Here is a 16,326-nt window from a genome sequence, read left to right as displayed (position 1 = left end):
TCCCTAAAAGTTTATCCACTCCTGTGTTAGATGGCGTATGTGACAACTCGGTGAAAGGACGTTGGTCAAACCCCACAACAGACTGCCAAAGAAAGAAATGCCTACTCACAAAATACCTCAACTAACTGCAAAGAGTGATCAGGCTCCAAAGAGACCGTCTCCTCGGTAAATTTCAAGAGAAATCTTGAACAGTTAGGGAAAAAAAGAAACCTTAATGATTGGGTCCAAAACGGAAAAAGACAAAACAGAACACGACTAAAAATGTTTGCACGCACACATTCCTATCGCAAGTCTAGTCAAAAGGAAATACATAGAAAAGACGGCATTTTTAAAAATCAGGTACACGGGATATTCTTTATTACTTTTTCAGTTTTAAAATAACATTTTCCTTTAAAAAAATGTAAGACTGGAACAACACATTATTTCATCCAGTATTTCAAATACTGCAAATTTATCAGCAAAGAGTCAAGTATTAATATAATTTTTCCTTAAGTTTGAACTTAAGGGAAGAAAAATAGATTATAAACCTCATGTGACCCAATCTCATAAAGAGTCATTCCAGTTGTCTTCAGTCCTGAGGTGTCCAGACAGATTTCCAGGGTAGGCGGGTGTCACTCCGTCCATCCACAATAGGCTGGATAGGAAAACCCACAGTAACTGCCAGGCCGCCACCTTCTGTTCTGGACGACGTGACTGGCGTGACTGGCGCACGGCCGTGCGCTCCAAGAGAACCTCCTTTGTGAACAGTCCTCTCCAGGGGGGCCAGGAGGGGGGTTACGGTGTCTCTGGTAAAAGCTTTGATTCTGTGAAAAGTTTCTTAAACCAAAAAGTAATAAACTATTATTAGTTTTAAGAAGATATAAAATAAGCTTTATAAGTGATACATAAAAACACTGGTCCTAATGGTTTCTACCTGTATGACCTTAGCACATAAATTACTTAAATCTTTGGATTTCTCAGTTATTTATAAAATGGAGCTAATAACACCTTCCGTCTTCATGAGTTGTTGTGAAGGTAAAGTAAGACGGTACAGATAAAGCACCTACCACAGTGTCTCCGCATATGGCAGGTTCCCAGCAGCCTTTCTCCCTCCCCACAGCGATAAATGCCCGCACTATTTTAATCAGGTACTTCCTTTTCAAGTCGGGCAGACTGACACGAGACAGAACAAGCTAGTTATTCCTGAAAACATAAAGCTGCTTTCATTTTATAAATAAATATATATATAAATTAATTATGAAGTATAGAAATTCTAAAAATAGTATATGCAACAAATTTGGAAAATTAGAATTAAAGCAAGATCAGTAAATCTAACATAACCATACAAATGAAAAATTGAAATCAGAAAAGAAAAATTAACCTCAATCCTCTCTCAATCCTACCTAATCTGATTAGACTGGTTAATATTTCCTTTTTGATCTTCTCCTACAGCACCTTTTTTTCTGAAACTGTTAAATCATAACGGACTAGTTTTACTTATCCTAAGTGAGCTGTCACTGTTGATGGCTTTGTAAAATGTCACAGTATAGACATAAATCACCTGACCATTCCTCATTGTTACAAGGGACCCTGCTGTCTTCTTCTTCGGTACTATAAATGATGCTGGGACTCTCATCTCCGGACACATGCTACTGTGCCCTCCGCACCCACTCAGATAGTCTGACATGTAGGAGAAAGGTTTTAGAAATGTGCTGACTAAATGAATATAACTCCTTCCACATTTTAAAGTATTTCCTTAGACTCCCTGTGGAATTAACAGGTATGCACATTTTGTAGGGAATTAAAGTTATCTTTGCAAAGGACTGTACAAATTTGCAGTGCCATTGGCAACACAAGTAACATTTTAAAAAAAAGATTTGCATCTTCTAAAAATGCTAACGTCTCTTTGAAAGTATTTATAATGTGCTCAAAATACATTTATAGTTCATGTAATAGTCCACATCAATCCCTATGAGGTAGGTTTTATTAAAATTGCCATCGGATTGATAAAAATTAGACCTTTAGAAATCTTACCCGTGATCATACAGCAAGTGAAGGGCAGAACCAGGATGCAAGTCCAGGTCCAGCCTGACAAGCACCCCGCGGGACTGCTTTATCAGAACTGTTGCTAAATTAACAGGTAAAACATAGAACCTTGCTATTTTAAGTGTACTGAGGGTTTTTCCATTGCCCAAGTAAAAATTCTTTTTTGATTTATATGTTCAAATCCTTTGCAAATTCCTCTACTGGAATTTTTACTATTTCCCCTATAATTTGTACCTACTCTTTAAACGACAACATTCCTTATTCTGAAAACTATATCACTTTGAACGTAGCCAAAGAATGCAAGCTTGTTTTTGGTAGTCATATCAAATTGCTGGCTGAAACTAAGTTTACAAACAATGAAACTTTCTAAGTCCCTTTCCTAGTTGCCTCTAAAAAGTCATATATTTCCCATCCTACACCTGATTTTCCAGCCCTAAGGGCAAAATATGAAGAAATGATACCTTGCATTTGGCACTGACAAGCCAGAAAATGTCAATTCCTCACCATTATCATAACGTGTTGACACTACTTTATAACACTATTCACTTCTCTTTCAATTCTAGAAAAGAGGGAAAGCAGAGTTACCTTATTGACTGATGCACATCTGGGGCCTGGGTTTGGAAATGCCAAGAACGTGTTGGGTAACCTTGGGTCCAACGCCTGTTATTCCTAGGTCCTTGGTTAACAGCTTTATTAGTGGTGCGGATGGGTTCCACCGTATGTGCTGAGCAGTCAGAACCCCTTGATCTGGATACACTGGGTTCCCGATCCCTTACAGAGAATGATTTTTACACATGATATTTACTGTCTATATTTTGGCCACTGAAAATAACCCCATCCTCCCTCCATTCCTATTTGTTTAGGTTTCCCTGAGCAAGTAAACAAGTGACAAGAAGGATGTTTATGTGCAACTTAAATGACATAAAACCAGATCTCCCTGACCACAAACTCCACGTGTAAAGTGCAGCTTACCTGATGGGACCATTCTGAAGGTCTTCGATGTAGTTTTGTCTTTCTATGCAATGGCCCCGGCATCGATTGAACACTAAGGAGTGGAAAACTGTCAGAAACAGCTGTACAAAAAGCAAATCTTTTCCAGAGAAAGCAGACCACAGCTGAAACCCACTGACTAGGGCTGTTGTACCTCAGTATTTCCAGATGCCTCCTTATGTAAACTTTTGGCAAAAGATTATCTTTGGTCACAATGAATGAATTACAAACTTTTCCCTTTTTCCAAAATTTGGAAAGTTCATCCACATTTCTACCTTCCACTTTTATAAAAAGGAAAAACAGTGATCACCCTCATACTCACATTCAATTGCATCATCTGGCCTCATGCCTTCTACATCAATCAAATATCTAACAAAACAACATAAAAATCAAGTTTGTTGCAGAAAAGGTCTAATTTTACTTACAGATATAGATATAAACATCCTAAGGAAATATCGCACATCTAATCCAATAATTATTAAAGAATGACACACCATGATCACGAAAAGCCTTATTCTAAGGATGCAAGGATGAGCCAACTTTAGAAAATCAATTAATAAAATTACTTACATTAATACAACAATTTATTTAATAAAAGAGTAGAAAACACAGAACCAACTAGCCAGGGGTTAAAAAGATAATGATAAAATACAAGTAATTTTTTAATCAAAATATGACAAGAGTATTTATCAGAAATCAACAAATAGCAAAAGACAAGCTGGGGAAAATATTGCTATCATATCTAAAAAATATTATTACCAACTTCATGGGCAAGAAACTCCGCATTCTCCATCGCCGCCCGCCACTTCGTCCCCACCCTCCTTTCTGTCCCAGCACCACCCCCGGCAGTGACACCACGCACAGACTTCTGGAGTAGGTCCACATCTTCCCACCGAAATGACCTGCACAGCCTGGACCAAGCCACCATCATGCCCTGACTCCTACAAAAGCCTACCCTGTCTACTTGCTTCCTCTCTGTGCCCCTGCAGTGCAAACTGCTTATGGTCCACATTAACTCACCCTCAATGAGAAGAGTTAAGTGGTTTTCTATTGCTCTTAAGTTAAAACTTAAAACCTTCGACACGGGCCTCCATGATCTAGTTTCATTCTAACGCCATCCTTCCTCCACGGCCCCGCCTCCCTAGCCAGGTCCTCCAGCACAGCATGTGCTCCCCTGTTATAGGGCCTGTCCTGTTCCTTGTGCCCGGAATTCTCCACTGCCATGTCCCTATCTTGTTAATACCTACTTTTCCTTCAGATATCAGATCACATCTCCCCACGAAAACCTTCTCTAATCTCCATGATGAGGTCAAGTCCTCCCAACTGATATGCTCTCTTAATACCACATCCCTCTCCTTCTGGGCACTTTTCAAACTTGTAATTTTTGATGCACGTGTGTGAGCAATTGCTGGAATTATGAGTAATTGCTGGAATTACTCTCTAAATTGCTGGATCCACAAAAGGCAGGTCACGTCTCTCTGCTCACAAAGTCTCACGAGTCTTTTTGCTAGCACCCAGCACAGTGCTTACACATAACACATTCTAAATACGTATTTTCTGAATAAACAAACACACACCAGTACACTGTGGCAACATCCACAAGAGAGCATAAGCGCATAAACTTTTTGATTCAGACATTCCATCCTGAGTGAAATTATCTTTCAGACAATAGCATATATACTCAAAGATGTACTCAGAGGAATGCTTATTATTTCAATACTTTATAATATCAATCTTCTGATTTTTATGTTCATCAGTAAGGGAAGGAAAAATGCAGCCTTTTAAAGGAATGAGATCTCCAAATACTTTCAAAGGAAGATGCCCACCATATCTTAAAATATAAAATAAAACTATACCACAGAATGTCTGAACATTATGCCATTAAATTACATGTATATACTTATACCTACACTGTTACAGTCGGAAAAACCATGCGGTCAATTATCACAGGTGGTAATCCCTGAGTGGGGGCAACGCCGCCTTCCGCTTCGTGTATTTCTGCACTGATTACACTTTGCAATTAGTTTATATTGCTACTTAGAACAACGTAGGCGTGGTCTGCCTCTTGGGGTTGGAAACTCACCTGCAGATGAGGTAGCCAGTCCTGTTTAAACCATGGGTACAGTGGACACCAATAAGTCGGTCTATGAAACAGGGAGTGGAGAGTTAAATAAATGAAGTAAATGCCTTAAAAACAAGTTCTACACTTTTCTGAAGAGTAACATGTATCAGTTACCATAACACTACCACTACCTGAAAAGAAATAACACCTGAGGAGAAATGGGTTTTTTAGTAACATACTGTAAAGAATGATGTGATATAAAGTCAAAATTCATGGTCTCTGGGAACTTGTGCATAGTCCCCAATTAGATGCAATAGTGTAACATGGGGAAGGCCTGGTCAGGTACGTACAGCAAACTCCACTGAGAACAATCCTTTTGTCTTAATTTACAGGGTCTGGCTCAAATAATGCCCCTTTTTATTACAACATCTTTTACTACAAAATCATAAACATGTAATTCTGTAACATAACAATATCACACACAAGCACATTACGTGACATTTTATGTGAAATGTTCAAATTGCTGTCCATCTCGTGCGAGCCATTCACATACCCGACCGACACACTCAAGCAGGCGTTACTTCTGCCGGACCGTGTAGCATGCTCGTCAGTGACTGGTCAGTTACAACAAAAGGGAGTTAAAGAACAACAGGCTACAAGGCCAGTGAAATTTGTTTCTGACGGAAACAAATGGAATGCCTTCACTTTTAGCACAGTTTACTAAAAAGGACAGTTTCTGCAGTGCTCTTGCGTTCCCAAGGCACGTCCACTCCCCCATTTGTTGCTCCTCATCCATCACAGGCCTATGTGCCCTGTGCAAGTCCATTCGCAATTTACTATGAAAAAGCCAGACTTGGAGACGTAAGCCTGGGCTACACAGTGGGAAACCAGAACAAACACGAGAATCGTGTCTAAGATATTTCTAACTATGCCACAGGATGCCTCAGTCCGTCTTTTAAAAACATTCTATGAGATTCTAAGTAAAAAACAACAATGGTAATTAATCTCTGCACAGTGTATGCCTGTGATTAGGAGCTGTCTGGTAGGAGGGTACTCATCATCCCCTACCTGGGTCACTACCACCCTACTTCTCATCTCTTCTATTTCAATGCGTCCTCGGTGGGGAAGATGCTCTTTCTTAAATATACACTTGCCTGGGTTGTTCCCCTGCTGAAAAATCTTCATTTCACAAGAACAAAGCCCCAACACTTAAGATAGCATTTAGAACTCTTAATAAAAGGAGAGCAATCTGTCTAACTGTAAGTCCACAGTGATCTGAACCTGTAAGGATCTGCTACATGGTCCACCTCGCTCCCGCCTCATGCTGGCCTCTCCGATCCCACTTTCTATGGCTCTGACCTCACTCACTGTCCCCACTCCAGCTGCACCGGCTTCCTCACTAGTGCTCAAACACGCTGATGTCGTGACAGTCGTGCCTCAGGGACATTATACCTACTTTCTCTCTGCTTCAGAATACCGCCCAGCACACTGTCTCCCCCAGACCCCCAAGGGCTGGGTTCCTCCCTCCATTAAGGCACTGCTAAATGACGCCTTCCTAGAGCGGCCTTTCCTGGTCTCCCACCACACGCCCTCGCCTCCTTCCTATTTTCTCATTCTGTGGAGCATTGTCACCGCCTGACATTCCGGATATTCACTTTTTATTTCTCTCTGCCCCCCAGAATGTGAGGTACATAAGGGCAAGAACTTTCTTCTGCTCCTACTTCCTCGATCAGTGTCTTCGCCTTCGAAGGTGTTACATGTAAGTAACTGAGGAATATGCACATGAGAATCATGCCCTTTCACTCTACCCTCCAGTGGCACCGGAGCCTGCCTCTCCACGACACAGACTCAAGCCCTGTGCGTTCTGGACCGTTTCCAACACTTGAGTTGTCCTTCCCTCTTTCTGGCCAAACCCTCCTCCCCCGGCCCGTCTCAAACACTAACTCCTCAGAAAGGCCTTCCTCCATCTCTGTATTCCCAGTGCACGTAATTTATTCTCTTATTATAATTAACTCCGTACTTATTCTTCCTGCATGTTTATCTTCCTAGATAACTGTGAATTTCTAATGAACAAAGATTGCTACTCACCACTAAATCCCTGTACCCTAACAATAAACCCAACAGGCTGTCAAGTGTTTACTGAATCAATTTATTTTCTGTTCTAGGGGGCGGATTGTGTAGGGGCCTCCTCTTCATCAGTGAGCCCGGAATCTGTGGAGGGACTCGCAGCAGAGGCAGCCAAATGGATCATAAGCCAGGTCCTGAGACCGCATTGGCAAGGAGCGCTGCCAGACACAGTGACGTCAGCATAATGCCGGCAGGAGACCAAGGTCGAGTCAACTGCGCAACGGACTACACCTGGTGTATCATGTGCAGAACCAACACTTACAAACACGTTCCCATACACCCCCGTGGACCCTTTAGCCCTCCCGGAACGGACAGGACACTGCATGGTAGTTCCACACAAAGGAGCCTGTAGACTCCGTGGTTGTCACAGGCAAAGTCCAGCCTCTCACGATTTACAGTACTGGAGAGATCTGTGACCAGGGCTCAGCTATTTAAGAACTAGTGCCCACCTTAAGTGACCGGGTAACAGCTTGAAACTTTATCTTAAAAACCACTGTTTCCATCTCTTGCTCCTTTCATCTCCTGTCTCTGTCTCTATTCTTTCCCCCCATTACTCTCTGCTTCTTCATATTTGTATTTACATGTACATGTCAGAAGTCCTTAATAAAGTGTATATTCCTTAAGCTAAATCTAGAAAGAGAACAAAATGGCACTCGGTCCTGCGGGTGTGTGGCTTTTCAAAGAAAAAAGATTCCTCAGTCTTAAAATGCGGCAAACATCATGTTCCTTCTGATAGCCAGATGCCAGAAAAAGGCAACGGACTCTTACATGCAAAAGCTATTAAGATCTGTTTTCAAACAGAGTAAAGTAGATCTTAAAGCAGAAACAAGCAAACACCAGCCTACTTTAGTTCTTCCTGTCTGAAAACTAAGAATAAGAGGTGGTGGTGACCTTCTTCACTTATAACCAGAGTGGAAAACAGCAGAAATGTTTCAAATACGAACGATAAAGATGCAACTTCACTGGTGTGCTCCATTTTCTTCTGCTTCTAGGGGTCTGTCTCACCTCAAACCTGTGCCTCCTTCTTCTTTTTTTACACAAAACACTCCAAAACACAAATATTCCAAAACACTGAGATTCTATTCTTTCTTCCACCCACCAATCACCTCTTAACCGATAAGACAACTGAGCATTTTTATATTATAAATTTCCCATTCAACTATTTAGAAAAGAGATGAGCTGGCTCAGCTCATATTTCTCACTAAACTCACATTACAAACAAAGCTGCTTATCTGTCACCATAACAGGACAAACACCTTACTCTATCGCCACCCTCTGGCATACCCACTTTATCAAACACAAGAGGACTAAGGCAGGAACTATTAAAAACATTAAAAATTCCCAACCCCACTCAAAATGCGTAACAACATTCAGGGAAGAAAAAGGAACAACTCACCGTTATCTTTGTTTTCTTTCAAAAACCCATTAACTGCACATTTAAATTTAAAAATAGTGCTGTCGTCAGGCACCTGATGCCCAACTGTGTATATCTTTCGGTAAGGGATAGTTTCCGGTAAGTCCTAAAGGGCAAGACCATGAAAATGTATGTTATTTCATTTGCAGGGAAACAATTCAACGTTAATGACAAGAGTCAGAATATAGATTATAAGTAACTTAATATGTCAGTAATTCTGATAAAAAGGCCTTTTTTTCCAAAGCTGCTTCAACCAAGAAGTATCACTGGATTTGCATTAAATCCGCAGAATGGATGGTCAGTAGGTACACAAAACTGAAAGCAAAATTCATGTAAGTGAATGCATATAGAACCCAAAACTGCATGAACAATTCCACCTAATATTTTACATTTCAAGGGCATCAGAGTCAGAAGAACTTAGAATGAGCAAATTTCAGGCACTCTTGAGAGCTGGTACTCTTGGGGTGGGAGAGGGTAGATATTGACAATAGCCAGAACAAGTTAGATAAAAATCCTGTAGTTCTGGATTCAATAGAAAAGTGTCAGTATGAACCTATGATGTATTTATATGAAAAACAAACATACAGACACATTTCCTAATTGTTACCCCTGAAGAAGTACAGGAACAACTAGGTCACGTCATGTCAACAGGACTCAGGAGCCAAATGGAGAAGCTCCAACTGGCCTAGGACAAGACCTCGATTTGTGCCTCAATGAGAATAGTAACTGCAATGAAGTCCCTGATGATACAAAAATAAATAAATAAAGTACAATCGAACTGGTCATCACTGGAGGATTTAGTGAATCAACTCTTTATTTTGGAAACTGTTAAATGAAAGGAAAGGATCATGCCTCTACAGCTGGGCAACCAAATAGCTGATGAGCTTCTTTTCATAGAAATATACCCAACTAATGTGCCCTGGTTGGTGTAGATCAGGGGACTGAGTATGGGTCTGCGAAGCAAGGGGTTACTGGTTTGATTACCAGTCAGGGCACACGCTTGGGTTGTGGGCCAGGTCCCCAGTAGGGGGCGCATGAGAGATAACCACACATTGATGTTGTTCTCCCTCTCTTTCTCCCTCCCTTCCCTCTAAAAATAAATAAAACCTTAAAAAAAAAGAAAAGAAAGAAATACACCCAGCTAATAAATGAAAAAAGAGCAGTAGAGTTCACCATTTTTGAAGCCCCAAAATAATTCTGGACGTAGGTATCAATCATCAGAGGCTGCGAACACTGCAGACAGAGGCCATCACTTACATGACTCCGTGGCAGAACACTCATAACCTATGAAAGTGTCTTGAAAAAACAAAAACAAAACCCCAAGCCTGAATCAGACGTAGCCGCTGGGTCAATTACCAATTTAAATACAAGGAATATGGTTACAACGCATGGGGGCGCAATCATCAAAATTACATGGGACAAACCACATAGTTTCTTAAAAATTAAAATTGAAGGGGGGAAATAAAAGAAAATGAAAGAGACATGGTGGGAGAAACTAGAGATTAAAGACTTCAGACCGTAACAATCCAACACAGTGTGGACCTTATCTGGTCTAATTCAAAGTCTTACAAAGGTTTCTCTTTGTGAGAGTCAAAGACAACTACAAATCTGCACGCTGACTGCATATTTAATATTAAAAAGTCATATTAAGGAATAAGGTCCCATATTTTAAATATACACGCCGAAAATGGACAGGTAAAATGGTATCTGGAATCTACTTCAAAATAACCTGGAATGAGTTGAAACAGGTCGAAGTGTAGATGAAAGCTGGTACCGGTTAAAGAATACCAAAGCTGGATGAGTTTACGGGTGGACAACAAACACCCACAGTATTATGTCGTCTTCTGTGTGAATTTAAAGCTCATGATAACGGCGTAAGAACAAGAGGACACTGTGGAAAACAGTCTGGCAGTCTCTCAAAGGTTAAACACGGAACTGCCACACGACCTAACAACTCCACTCCCTCCTACGCATCCAAAGACCCGAATGCAGGGAATTTGGAACAAGTATTTGTACACCCGTGTTCACAGCACCATGATTCACAAGAGCCAAGGAAGGAAACAGTCCAAGTGGCCATAACAGATGAAGAGAGAAAACACGGTATTTATACACGTGGATTATGCACCCACGAAAAGGAATACCATTTTGTTACATGCTACAGCAGGGATGAGCCTTGAAAACACTGTGTTTAGGGAAATAACCCAGACACAGGACAAATGTATGAACACTTACATGAGGTACCTAGAATAGGCACATGCATAGAGACAGAAAACAAGAGGTTGCTAGGGGCTGAGGGGAGGGAAATAAAGTTGTTGTTGGTTAGTGGTTCAGTGCTTCTGTTGAGGATGATGAAGTTCTGATTATAGGCAGGGGTGATGCCTTCACATGTTGTGAATGTCTGTAATGCTACTGAATTGGAAACTTGTGAATGGTTAAAATGATATTATTTGTGTTTATTTTACAATCAAAAAGAGAGGCAACTGAGTTCCTTTTCTTTATTCCTATTCTGAACCTGTTTCATCATCTGTAAAATTCCTAATTGTGATCATTTATTCTCTGAGCTTAGTGAAGAGTAAGCACTCAATAGGAGATATCAGTACTATGACTACTTCATCAGCTAAAACTTGTTGTGCAGATTAACTAAGGTACGTGAAAGTACTTTTCTATTTATTTTTTAAAAGACATTATTTATTTATTTTGAGAAAAGTGGGGAGGGAGGGAGTGAGAAAGAGAAGGGAAAGAAATACCCACGTGTGAGAGAAACATCAATTGGTTGCCTCTCTTATGCCCCCAACTGTGGACCTGGCCCACAACCCAGGCAGGTGCCCCAACCAGGAATCCAACCAGTGACCTTTTGGTTTGGGGGACGATGCCCAGCCCACTGAGCCACACCTGCCAGGGCTCAAAGTACTTTTTAAAATGGCAAACCGCTACACAAGCATTAACATACAATAGGTGTTATTTTTCCCATGGCCACTGAACTGGTCAGAAGGAGGACAATTCTTTCCAACTGATATGCCACGTGGCCAACAGAAAAGATGGGTTTCTGTACGACATGGAAAAATTGTAGGAAAAGAAAGCATACATCTTGAAGAATAACTTGTCTTTTACTGTGATGCTTACCCATGCTCAGGTAACTGCTTAAAATAAATGATAATGACATACTCAATATTCCTCCTGGTGCTATTAGGCTACTACTATTCTCACTAAAAGTTTACTTCATTTTCAAATATGGAACACGGAAGCTTACAGAATTCCTTAAGCACATACAGAGCCTACCGCCAAACATTAGACTTTAATTCATGTCTTTAATTTCATTCTGAGGCAGCAATTAGAAATGTTTAGTTCAGGAAACCACTTGGTTCCCCTTCTCAACTGTTACCCATGAAAGTAGGCCTGGATTCCTCCTAGCCTGAGGTGATAACTACTAATTACTGTGAATTGTTATACTATCAGAAAGAAGGTTCTTTTTAGTTAACATTTCCATTTACCTCTGGTTTATAATAGCGGTGAGTATATGTTAAATCAATAATCAGACCAAGTTCTTCATTCTGTTCTTGGATTTTGTTAAAAAGATCCAAGGGGGAAAAACGTTCTTCTGGAGCAAGTCTCTCTTCAAAACTCTGTCAGAGAGGATGAAATAGGAAACAGACAAGGTGTACTTAAAATCCTTTGTTACGTGATCCATGTATTCAAGTCCCATGATGCCGACAGGAGAGGGGCTACACAGAGACCCATGTAAAACCTCAGGATTCCACTTTCAGTGCTCATGGGATAGGAACTGGAGCCGCTAGAAAAACTGCATAGAAAGGAGGAGGAATATAGGACAAAATTCACAGTAACTGCAAATGTGGGTGGGGAGCCCATTTACTCATTCAACAAAGATTTGTTAAGTATTTATTGTATGTCAAATACTTGCTTGGTATTGATGAACGTAAGAACCGTATGTTATCTTTATACCAAATTTTTACGTCCAGAGATGCAGAAGAATTAACACAGTAAGAGAAAGAGGAGCCCCTACCTATGAGTCACAGAGTAAATAAATTCCCAATACACTTGAAGTAGGCTTTTACTGACGCTGATCCATGCTTAACAGGCGGTCTAACGAGACATGGAATCTCTTCTCACTTTCTGTATATCGCTCGAATGCTTTCCCCACCGATCCTTTCTTAGTTCAAAAAAAGAAAAACAGAAACAATTTTCAGAATTTCCAGGCTGAAACCCTAACCTTGCTGATCCAGGGCATTTTCTTGGTTGTGAAGGAGGGAGCAAAGGGGCTTCCTGGCTTCCAGCAGGTGCAGTCATGGATGCTAGACATTCTGTCAAATCAGAACAGTCCTACCAATGTGTCTCATGCTTGAATGACCATCCAATATCCTACTCAATGTTCAAACAGGTGAAAAAACTGTTCATAACTATGTAAGCCTTAGAAACTAGCGCCATTTCACAATTAAACACAAAGGTGTTTTTTTTCCTCCAGTTTTAATGTACACTGAATTCTCCAGGATAGTAATCACCTTATTAACCAGTGAAGAATGAACGTGGTTTTATTTGGAAGTCTAAGAGCTGTTCACTGTCATGGAAACTCCTATCATTAAGGCAACACAACCCATCTAGATCAGTCTGCACTTGCGGTTTTTGCACTCATGCAACCAACTACTTCTTCATTTCTAGTATAGTCATGCCTAAACCTTTATGTAATGAAATGTAAATACACATTACTTTATTATAAATTCTTCTATTTATTCCTTGCATTATACAAGGGGGACACCCAAACCGCCCTCCCCCAAATCTCTAGAGGGCGGGTCCCTTGTAGTACAGGCTTCCCCCACTAGGGGGGTGTTCCAGGAACCCATCTGCATCAGCTCACCAGCCAGCATTGTTGTGAAAGGCTATGTTTGGCTCCAGTGAATTTTTTCTGAAGACTGTGGAGGGTTTGCCCTTTTGTGATGGGTGATTTACGAGCGCACCTGCCCACACAGTGCTGGCCAAGAACACCTTGACCCCTGGGCTGCACCCGCCCCATTCACCTGATCTCACCCCAAGGGACTTCTTTTTTGTTTCCCCCAGATGGAAAAAGTCATCAAAGGGAAAAGTCATTTTGCAGATGTGGAAGAGGTGAAACAAAGCACAGCAGGAGCACTAAAAGGCATCGAAACTGACGAGTTCCCAAACTGTTCTGAGTGGTGGAAAAAAGTCTTGACAGGTGTGTTGCACCAAGTGGAGAGTAATTTGAAAGTGACTGAAGTTTAAACATGTAAGAATACATAATTTTTTAGAAATACTGGTTTTGGGGGGGTCCTCTCCCGTAATTAGAGCATTACACTGATTTTTTCCTTTAAAATTAAGAATGGAAGTAAGTTGTATTTATCAATGAATTTCATTTCATGGTAGTAAAGGGCGAAATACAAAGCATGTGCTAAAGAGAAACTGGAGGATGACAGGACTGAGAGTCAGTCTTCTACATGGTAAATTCAGATTTCTGAAAGAATACTGAATTAATTTTTGCTTACCTTTTTCAAAGGAACTTTGAAAGCAATGAAACGAGTCCCAGGCATCCTCTGTCCAACTGGGAGATAGTCTTTCCACCTGTTAATACATTTTTCGTTAGCCTGTCTCCCTGGCACAGATCGAAGACTCCTTGGTCCCTTCTTCTCTTTGCTTCGCATTTTGCTGCTCTACTTATTCAACCCCCCCCCCCATATGCAACTCCCTTCTTCCTGCTTCCCCATCTTGAGAACAGATACCAGGTAACAGTGCACAGCCCTGAACACATGAGGCATACCTAAGACCAGAGGTGTCCAGAACTTCTGTATCCCTGATTAAATCTAGCCTGGTTCTGAATACTAAGGTGCCATTAATATATACATATTGACTGAAATAGTTTAAACTCAATCTCTTTCACTTCACACTTTATTTTCGGTCTTCATACAATTGATGCCAGCAAATCAGGTCAGTAGGGAACTTTAAAGGAAACCTGATAGAAAAAGGGACTCTGAACATCACCTAATGCCAGGAGTCAGAGTGAAAAGTAATACATGAGCTGACTTCTGTCAGACGACTGGAATGAACCAGGGTTAATTCGGTATATCTAAGCACAGGAAGCGAGGGTAAAAGTGGCGCAAGCTGGGGCTGAAGCAGCAGACTGGATTCTAGACTGGATTCTGGATTCTAAGTACAGAATCTTAAAGGCCGTGGTAAAGACTTTGTGTTTATTCTTGAAACAATATTTTTGAGTGATGTTTATGACCAATGTTCCAATTTACCTGTTAAAAAAGATTTCTGTGTGCAGAATGGATTAGAAGGAAACAAGAGTAGATAGATAGGGATACACTAGTTAGGACCGAACTGCCACGGATCAGGCAGGCTCTGGCCTAGGATGCTGACCGAGAGAGGCTGAAGGACTCCAACTATTTGCAGGAGATGAAATGAAAGGGACGTAATGAGATACTATGTGGATAAAAGGAAGGTCTCAAGGAATAAAGAAGCGTTCACTGCACAAATGAGCAAAGTTTCAACCTATAGAAAAAGCTCTTTCAACTGAGACCTGCTTGGAAGCTCCACAGTATGCCCGTTGTGATCTGTTAACAAAATACACCAACGTTTTCGATTGGAAGTTCAGCGGCACTGGTGCGTGTTTTCACTCAAACTTCGTATTTGTTACTCATATTTTCTGTGCCACAAGAACACAGCTTCTGGAATTAAGGGGGATTCTATTTTCGTAATGAATGATAGATAACCCCAACACTGACAGTCCCATGTAAGAAAGCAGTCCCTCCCCATTTACCCGAGAAGCGATGGCCAGAGCCTCGCTCTGAAAAGGACGGGAGAAATCAGAACAGCACAGACTGTGGCTGTCAGCTACCGTGGGCGGGGCAGCGAGAGGATCGGAGCCCCCGAGCGCGCGGCGACCACAGGGACTGGCAGACACCACGAGAGGCGAAGCAGAGACCCAGGAGCTGTGCACAGGAAGAGCCACGCCTAGGGGCGAAGGCTTATTACCTTTCGGGGATGTGGTTTCCGCCCTTCTTCTTGGCCTTGGGACGTCCAGAAAACACGCGTCCCGGGCCCCAGCCGCCGCGGGCACGATGCCATTGGCTCATGTGGGCCCCAAGATACCGCTGAGCCAGCGCCAAGAGCGCCAAAGTCGCCAGTCCTAAGCGATCGGGGCCAAAACACTAACCTCCACCGGAAGCTTCTAAACAGCAACCTACTCAGCTCCACCCCTTACACCGCCTCCTTGCTAGTGCGCACGCGCCACCGCCCTTTTTGTGATGAGGTCACCACGCTGCCTGGCTGAAAACTTGATGAGCCAACAGGACTTCGGTGGGCACGGTGCCCTCCTTAGCCGCCGGCCGGTAGCGCAGGTCCTTGAGTTCGTGCACGTACCCCTCAAAATCCAAATACTGCTGCACGTAGAATGAAAGCTTAAGTCTCCCTCCCCCAGTTCCTTCAGTGGTCGTTCCAGATACTTTCCAAGAGTTCACGTTCACTCTCATGGTATAGTGTATGTAAATACTTATTTGTACAAATGTGGGTATCCTCTATTTGTTATAAAAGCAGCACACCATATATATCTTACAATATATCCACAAAAAATTTTGTGATTTCCTCAGTCAATTTAAGTGTACATACACATTCCGTTGTTTTTAATGGTCACGGAGTGGTCCGCTAATTATATTAAGCACCATAATTTATAAAACCAGTT

General features: G+C 41.6%; 1 protein-coding gene across 3 annotated transcripts; it reads right to left on the bottom strand.

The window, feature by feature from the left end:
* Nucleotides 1-335: 335 nt before the first annotated feature.
* Nucleotides 336-15,849, bottom strand: DUSP11 (dual specificity phosphatase 11). 3 transcript variants are annotated; one of them, XM_024558539.3, is made up of 9 exons: nucleotides 15,621-15,849; nucleotides 14,132-14,207; nucleotides 12,110-12,241; nucleotides 8,601-8,724; nucleotides 5,099-5,159; nucleotides 3,338-3,384; nucleotides 2,998-3,085; nucleotides 2,611-2,796; nucleotides 336-816 (listed from the first exon to the last, which is right to left on the bottom strand). In XM_024558539.3, exons 1-9 carry the CDS (start codon nucleotides 15,719-15,721, stop codon nucleotides 612-614), a joined length of 1,020 nt encoding a protein of 339 aa, XP_024414307.2. In that variant the 5' UTR covers nucleotides 15,722-15,849; the 3' UTR covers nucleotides 336-611. The 3 variants fall into 3 exon arrangements, with proteins under 3 accessions (XP_024414307.2, XP_024414308.2, XP_045049763.2); XM_024558540.3 differs by having other exon boundaries at nucleotides 2,998-3,070; XM_045193828.2 differs by lacking the exon at nucleotides 12,110-12,241.
* Nucleotides 15,850-16,326: the final 477 nt, after the last annotated feature.

Source organism: Desmodus rotundus, chromosome 5 (assembly GCF_022682495.2).
Source record: "Desmodus rotundus isolate HL8 chromosome 5, HLdesRot8A.1, whole genome shotgun sequence".
In the NCBI taxonomy this organism is placed as follows: domain Eukaryota; kingdom Metazoa; phylum Chordata; class Mammalia; order Chiroptera; family Phyllostomidae; genus Desmodus; species Desmodus rotundus.
Note: the sequence above shows the minus strand (reverse complement) of the source record. Positions and strands in the feature narration are given on the sequence as shown.